We start from the raw sequence: 7,835 nt of genomic DNA, 5'->3' as shown, positions 1-7,835 counted from the left end.
CGGGACGGGAGGCAGGGAAGGCGGGGCCGGGGCCGGGAGGCCCGTGCGCGCGGCTCGGCGTGACGGCTCTGGGCCCCGGGCAGGATGTACACGCTGCTGTCGGGGCTGTACAAGTACATGTTCCAGAAGGATGAGTACTGCATCCTGATCCTGGGCCTGGACAATGCCGGGAAGACGGTGAGTGTCTGTTCCTTTGCCGGCTCCCCTCCCCTGCCTGGAGGGCTGTGTTGGTTTTGTGCCAGTCCTGGGGCTTGAACTCAGGGCCTGGGCGCTGTCGCTGTGCTTCTCTGGCTCAAGGCTAGCGCTCTACCACGTGAGCCACAGCGCCACTTTTGGGTTTTTCTGCCTATGGGGTGCTGAGGAATCGAACCCAGGGCTTCATGCACGCAAGGCAAGCGCTCTACCACTGAGCCACCTTCCCAGTCTTGTGTTTGGTTCATATGGGCAAGTTTATCACCAGGCAGAATCAGAGCTCCTCCTGCTTCTGATGGGCTTCGTGAACACGTTGCCTTTCATTTTTACTTAGGGAGTAGGCCCCAAGAAGGGTTATTTAGGAAAAGCACCTAGTTTCTGCCCTAAGCCACACTGTGTACCTCTTTCTCTTTCCTTAGACCTTCTTGGAGCAGTCAAAAACCCGGTTTAACAAGAACTATAAGGGGATGAGTCTCTCCAAAATCACCACCACCGTGGGTCTGAACAGTAAGGGGGCATTTTAGGGTGTGGATTTAGGGGGAGGATGCTTCCCACAGCCCACCTAGCCAGTGGACAGAGCCTTGTAAAGCCCCTTAGAGTGGTACCAAAGCGATCTGCTCTGTCCCCAGGACAGTTGGGCATCGATGTGCAGGGATCAGGGTCATGAGCGAGCCCCTTCTCTCCTCTCCCTAGTCGGCACTGTGGACGTGGGAAAAGCTCGCCTCATGTTCTGGGACTTAGGGGGGCAGGAAGAGCTGCAGTCTTTGTGGGACAAGGTAAGACATATGCCACCTGCCCTGGCTGCTACTCTGAATGGTTTTCCTTGCTCTTTTTCTCCCATTACCCATTTTCCTCACAAGTTTTTGTTCCCATTCATTGACTCCCTGTGCCGTCCTTGCTAAACACATACAAGAGTGGCCATGCTGAAGTACCTGTTCCAAAGGAATCTCCAGGATGGCCAGTGCAGGGCTTCCTGTGGGAGCTCACAGGAGGGCTGTCCTTAGGCTGCCGTGGTGTTGCTGAGAGTTTGAGGACCCAGAACCAGTTCTTTGACTGTTTCAGGGAATGACTTAGCACCCTACCATGCATCAAGGTAGCTCTGATGTCATAGAAAATTACGTAGTAGTGGCTGTGCCACAGGGCTGTCAGTGCATGTTTTTTTCTTGGGAGAGGATAAAAGAAAAAAAGAGAACCAGGGGGCTTTCCCTGCCCCCAAAAGCGTGGCACAGTTGCTAACTTAAGGGTTTTTCTGGTTGTTACTACAGGTCAGCTTGTGTCTCCCACTGGGCCTGCCTGCCATGCTGGCCAGGTGCCTAGCAACTGCCCTTTTTTTTTTTTTGCCAGTTGCGGAGCTTGAGCTCAAGGCCTGGGCTCTGTCCCTGAGCTTTTTGCACTCAAGGCTAGTGCTCCTACCACTTTGGGCCACAGCATCACTTCCAGTTTTCTGGTGGTTGACTGGAGATAAAGAGAATCACAGACTTTGCTGCTCAATCTGGCTTTGAACCCTGATCCTCAGATCTCAATCTCCTGAGTAGCTAGGATTACAGGCAAGAGTTACTGATAGGGCTGGGAAGGTGGCTCAGTGGTAGAGCGCTTGCCTTGCACGCATGAGGCCCTGGGTTCGATTCCTCAGCACCACATAAGCAGAAAAAGCCGGAAGTGGCGCTGTGGCTCAAGAGGTAGAACACTAGCCTTGAGCTGAAGAGCTGAGGGACAGTGCCCAGGCCCAGAGTTTGGCCCCACGACTGGACCCAAAAAAAACCAAGAAACAAAAAAAAAAGAGTTACTGACACCAGATTTATTTATTTGTTTATTTATTTTTTATGCCGGTGCTTTTTGTGTTGTGTCTCTTTAGCCACGGCTTCCTTCCAATTTCTTTTGGTAGTTGATTGGATAGAGATAAGAGTATGGGTAGACATGACCTCATCAGATGCTCTTGGCAGCCCAAGTGGACAGCCTGCAGGAGCCAGAGGGAGGCCACCACGGGGAGGCCACCACGGGGAGGCCACCACGGGGGGAGGCCACCACGGGGGGAGGCCACCACCGGGGAGGCCACCACCGGGGAGGAGGCCACCACCGGGGAGGAGGCCACCACCGGGGAGGCCACCACGGGAGGAGGCCACCACGGGAGGAGGCCACCACCGGGGAGGCCACCACGGGAGGAGGCCACCACGGGGAGGAGGCCACCACGGGAGGAGGCCACCACGGGAGGAGGCCACCACGGGGGAGGCCACCACGGGAGGAGGCCACCACGGGGGGAGGCCACCACGGGGGGAGGCCACCACGGGGGGAGGCCACCACGGGGAGGCCACCACGGGAGGAGGCCACCACGGGAGGAGGCCACCACGGGAGGAGGCCACCACGGGAAGCCCTGGTTGCCTCTGTGTAGCCATGCTGGCTCCCCTGTGCACCGCGCGAAGTTGTCCCTTTCCACTGGGAAGGGGCCCCTCCTCAGAAGAGATTGACGAAGGCTGGGTAAGGGCTGTGAGCTGCCTTAGCAGCTGTGTTCATCTGGTTGCCTCTCTTTTGCTGGGGTGTGGCCTGGTGCCGAAGCCCCTCTGCAGGCAGCTCAGTCACCTGCTTCTCGCCCACTTGGAGAAGTTGTCACTGGACTTTGTGCTCAGCCATGGTGTGCCTGCATGACTCTGCACACTCAGAGTCTCTCCCATCACTGTTCCCCACTGAGTTCCTGGGTGCTGTGTCTGCCAGAGTCTGGGGCTTATGATTGTCTCTAGCGGGGAGGGTTGCAGTGTGGGGGGCACGGGGAACTGCAGCTGACCAGACATGATAGAGGCGCATGCCACGAGTTTCTTGTGATGTGACTTCCTACAGGACCGTGGGCTGGCATTTTGTATCTAGGGAGCCCCCACTCCTGCCAGAGAAACCCTGAGATCAAACACCTGGTGCCCAGCCATGTTAGTGCCACCAGGCTGGGTGCCTTGCAGTGGTTCCATTGGTCTTGGGTGAGGGAGCCTGTCTCTTTAATGTTGTAGTCTGCCACCATGGTCCCTGCTACCCATCGTGGAGCATAAGCCACCATGTCGGCAAGCCAAGCATTTCAGGCTCCGCAGATGTCCTGGTGGGCCTGGACACAGGGGCCCCTAGTTCATTCCAAATATCCTCTGTCGTCACGTTTGTGACTAGGTGGCGCATGCTGCCAGCCTCAGGTCTGCACGTACACACACATCTCAGCAACTTCGCATGCACACAGGGCCAGCTGGGTGTCCTGGATGTTACCCTCTTGTGGTCTTGCAGGTCCTTGCGGCCACAGTGTGCCCCTCATCTCACCACAGGGCTGCTCTTCTTGTGCTTGGTCTCAGGGTCTGATGCCCGTGACATTGCCACCTTGCTTGGGGCTGCAGGTGCAGCTGGCTGATTCTTACTGGAAGCCTTACCATGACCATTTCCACCGTGGCGATGCGCTGTCCGCAGTAGGGCCTGCCAGCTTTCCAGTAGTAGCCCCTGTGCTATGCCTGTCTCTGCCAGAGCAGCCCGTGTGGTCTTGCTGCAGATCCCTGTGGGAGTTGCCCAGTGCGGGTCTCCTATTCCTGGGGAGGACCAGGGGAGTGGGCAGGGTGACACAGATGTCTTCACGGCTGGAGCGTAAAGGACCTGTTCTCCCTGTGGTCACCCACGTGCAGAGATTCGTGGCTCATCGTGGCCTTCCAGGCCAGTCAGTGTCACCCTGAGGCGCAGCGCGAGTGTGTACTGTTTTTCTGCTCTGCATGGATGTGGGTCTTCCCCTGGGGGAGAAGCGCCCTGCTGCTTTGTCTGACCTCAGCAGTGCTGTCCACTGCTCACTTAGTAAGTTCAGAACTGGCCACCTCCAGTCTGCAGAGGTCTGCAGGTCTGAGCACAGCAGTGCCAGCTCTGTCCGGGCAGAGCAGGGCAGGGCAGTGCTAACCTGTGTAAGACCCCTGCTGACTGCGGCCTGGACTCCTTCACTCTCAACCCTGCTTCTCACCTTCATCACCACCATCAGGCCAGGGCTGCAGGCAAGTTCTTAGGAGCGGCAGTGGCACTAGCAGGTCAGCCATCTCTCGGGGTCAGCAAGTCTTTCCTTGAGTGACTGGATGGCGCGCTTGGGTCTCCTGTCCCCTGGCTGTCCCGAGCGGGGGGAGGGGGCAGGACCCCCAGAACGCCACCAGTGGCACAGCAGTGGTGCGTAGCCACATTGGTCCTTGGCAAGGGAGGCTCTGGTCCCCAGCGTCTACTGCTTCCTTCCAGTACTATGCGGAGTGCCACGGTGTCATCTACGTCATCGACTCCACGGACGAGGAGAGACTGTCGGAGTCCAAACAGGCCTTTGGTGAGTGCCTGGGGGTGTGGTCTTGAGGGAGGGCTGCGTGGGCCCATGGTGCTCCCTTGCCAGGCCTGTTACTCAGACTGCTTGGTGTGTGAGGGAGGGGTAAGGACGTTGCTGCTTTCTCCATACCTGCGGACCCTCGAGCAGGTATCCAGGGAGAGGCAGGGTGGCGCTAGGTGCTGCCTTTCTTACTCTCCCCAGAGAAGGTGGTTTCAAGCGAGGCGCTGGACGGCGTCCCCATCCTGGTTCTGGCCAACAAGCAGGATGTGGAGGTAAGCCCCGTCCGCACACGGCCCCTCCTGCCCCAGCCCTTCAGGACCTCCAGCTTCCTGGGCCCACACAAAGGCAGGTCTGTCCCCCTGGAGGTTCTCACGTCAAACCTTCCCCCCACTGGTGCTAGTGGACACTGCCACACACGGCACATTCTTTCCACTGGAGGGCAGGTGTGTCCTGCCCAAGGAGCTGGGGCCTGGGATGGGAGGACCTGAGCCCCGTTGAGTGTGAACTCTGACCCAACCTGGCCCTGCTGGCCCTGGGACAACCTCTGTGCAGCCTGAGCCCGGGGCCCTGTGAGGGAGGGGGCCCTGCAGTCCTGTCATCTGCAAAGCGTGGTGGCGGCCAGCACCTGGAGGGAGGTGCAGCTCTGTTTCCAAGGCAATCCTGCGCCCCCACTTCCTGTCCTCCCTGGCCCCCCACTTCCTGTCCTCCCTGGCCTGTGCCCTTACTCCTGCAGACCTTCCCACTGTCCCTGCCCCTGTGGCTCCTAAGCTCCAAACAGAGGAGTCCATCTTCCATCAAGGAAAAGGAGAGCAAAGAAGCCTCATGGGGGATGGGTCTGCCACCTTTGACATTCACGCCTCTCTTTCAGAGCACAGTATCTTGCTGGGGCTGCCCATGGGGCGGGGCTGTGGCCTTGGAGCCACCTGTGAACAAGTCCTCTGGGCTCTACCACTCATGGGCAGACTTGGGCTGAGTGCAGTGTCCTGACACTGGCTGCCAAGGGAGGGCATTGAATCCTCGGTTCCCTGGGGAGAAAGTGTTTCCTGGGACCCCATGGAGCAGGTGGGAGGTGGCCAGGCCCTGAGGCTGCTCCTCAGGACCTTACTCTCCCCTTCTCTTCCCCCCCCCCCGCCCCCCGCCCCCAGACCTGCCTCTCCATACCGGACATCAAGACCGCGTTCAGTGACTGTACCTGCAAGATTGGCCGGAGAGACTGCCTGACCCAGGCTTGCTCGGCCCTCACGGGGTGAGTGGGGGCCTTGACCCCCTCCCCCCCGCCCCGGGTCCCCAGGGCCCGGGCCCCCACTCACACCCTTGTCTCTGCAGCAAGGGAGTGCGTGAGGGCATCGACTGGATGGTGAAGTGCGTTGTGCGGAACGTGCACCGGCCGCCGCGGCAGAGGGACGTCACGTAGCGCGGCAGTCCTCACGCTGGCTCGGCTGCGGACCCTGGGCCCTGGGCTCGCTTTGTCTCTTGGTTCTTTCACTCGCTCTATTTTCTCTAAGAAACTTTTTTCTGTGACTGGAAAAGTAGGCATCCGGAGGGTTTTGCTGAGGGGTATGGGGCTCCCGGACCAGCCTGGCTCCACACAGACCCTGGGCCCAGGGCCCTCTCGGGGCCAGGTGTTAGGGGGCGGGGGGCGGGGGGGGGAGCCTTGCCTGCCTCCCGGGAGGCCTGCGGGGAACGTCATGGAATGCTGGGGCTGGCTCTGGCCAGGACTGATTATGGAGATGTTCTAGGGCTCATCTTGAGACACAGATCACACTCCTAGAGGGCAGTGGGACCCCCAAGTATTTTTGTTTTGTTGAGACACCTCGCGGTATATCCGACTGGCCTCAAAGTCTTGGTCCTCTCAGCCTCCTGAGAGAGTGCTGGGATCGCAGTTGTGGGACACCGTGTCTGACTGTGCTGCAAGCTTTGAGGCAGCCTAGGGTCAGAAGTCATGAGCCTTACTCAGCTGCCCCTTCGCACCGTGCTTCGTCTCCAGGGGAGTGGGCTGCTGTGTGGAGCGCTGGGTGTGCATCTCCTTACGCCCTCCACACAGCTCAGCTGCTTGTGTGGGTCCGCATCCCCAGCTAGGGGGTGGGGAAGGGTGGCCGCCTGCCCCTCACGGGGGCCTGGCTGAAATCTCTGGCCTTGCCACTGTGGCCAGGGCAACTGTGGAGCTAGGACTGCCTGGCTGGCCCCTGGTCCTCCATCCCTCCAGACGGCCTATGGGCTGTGACTCCTGGAGAGGTCAGACGGCTCCTGTCCAAGTTCAGGCACAGCTTGCAGGAGGGGCTGGGCCTGCAGCCTCAGGAGGGGAGGTGGCAAGGCTGGCTCCTCAGTCACTGGTTCCCAGAAGGCACTGGCTGGGGAGTCCTGGGGAGAGGATGGGGCTGGAAGGATAGGATTGGCACTGCAGGTGCTCCACGCCCTGGCTCTGTGCTGCCAGCCAGCCTCCCGGGGAGACGAGTTCCAGAGTGACCTTAGGCACACCACAGTGGGCAGGAAGCAGAGGATGTGGTCCCCTGCTGGTCTTGGAGTAGACACAAAACTTGAAAGCAGCTGGCTTCACAAAACAGCTTTATGAAATAAATCTAAAGTCTCCTTTGGTGCACAGCCAAGCTCACTTGGGCTGGGAATGTAAAGGGGAGCCACCCCAGAGGGCCTTAGTGGGATGTGTGCCCTGGTCTACCTCTGCAGCCCATGTAGCCCAGCCACAGTGTGCCTGAAGCTGGTGGGTCTGCAGCATCCGGCCCCCTCCCCGCACCCAGAGCTCCTGGAGCCGAAGCCACCAAGCCTGGTGGCTGTCCTGGGCAGCACCAGGATTTGCCATCTTGAAGCCCTGGAAAAGCAGAGCGGGTGACAAGTTCACACTTCCATCCTGCCAGGAAAGTTAGGCCAGGTAGGCAGGTCACTGGAGACCCCAGTGCACAAACCCTGGAGACGGATTGGAACTGGAAGGTGGGAATATCTAGATGCTCACAGACCGTACAGAGGGACAGGGCAAGACCTGACCCATCTGTTCCCAAGAGCTTTGAGCTTTCTGGGTCAGAGGAAGCAGGAAGGTGTGATGTGGTTGTATTCAGTACTTAGGGTTCCTCAGGAGGGACCCTAACTGGGACCCCACAGGTGCAGGCCCTTCCCAGCCTGATCACCAGGTTCTCTGACTGATCCTGCCCACCCATGATGGTGCTGGCTCACCTGCCTCACCCAGCCTTGAATCCAGTGTGGTTGGTGCACAAGGTGGGCACAATGAGGGCCAAGCCCCGGGCAGAGCAGTCATCTGTGCCATGCTGCCAGGTCAGCAGCAGCCTGCACCCTCCCCTGCAGTGACCACACCCCTTCCCACCCA

General features: G+C 59.4%; 1 protein-coding gene across 1 annotated transcript; it reads left to right on the top strand.

Annotated features, from left to right (window-relative positions):
- The first annotated feature begins 49 nt into the window (after positions 1-49).
- Positions 50-6,132, top strand: Arfrp1 (ADP-ribosylation factor related protein 1). Its single transcript, XM_013030376.1, has 7 exons — positions 50-177; positions 612-699; positions 886-968; positions 4,420-4,501; positions 4,700-4,770; positions 5,644-5,744; positions 5,825-6,132. Exons 1-7 carry the CDS (start codon positions 85-87, stop codon positions 5,910-5,912), a joined length of 606 nt encoding a protein of 201 aa, XP_012885830.1. The 5' UTR covers positions 50-84; the 3' UTR covers positions 5,913-6,132.
- Positions 6,133-7,835: the final 1,703 nt, after the last annotated feature.

Source organism: Dipodomys ordii, unplaced genomic scaffold (genome assembly GCF_000151885.1).
Source record: "Dipodomys ordii isolate 6190 unplaced genomic scaffold, Dord_2.0 Scaffold129, whole genome shotgun sequence".
NCBI classification, from domain to species: Eukaryota; Metazoa; Chordata; class Mammalia; order Rodentia; family Heteromyidae; genus Dipodomys; species Dipodomys ordii.
This window is presented reverse-complemented; position numbering and strand designations above follow the sequence as displayed.

Coding starts and splice junctions, on each gene's coding strand:
- Arfrp1 (XM_013030376.1), top strand. CDS start 85: ATGTACACGCTGCTGTCGGGGCTGTACAAGTACATGTTCCAGAAGGAT. Junction 700..885: donor CACCACCGTGGGTCTGAACA/GTAAGGGGGCAT, acceptor TCCTCTCCCTAG/TCGGCACTGTGGACGTGGGA. Junction 5,745..5,824: donor GCTTGCTCGGCCCTCACGGG/GTGAGTGGGGGC, acceptor TTGTCTCTGCAG/CAAGGGAGTGCGTGAGGGCA.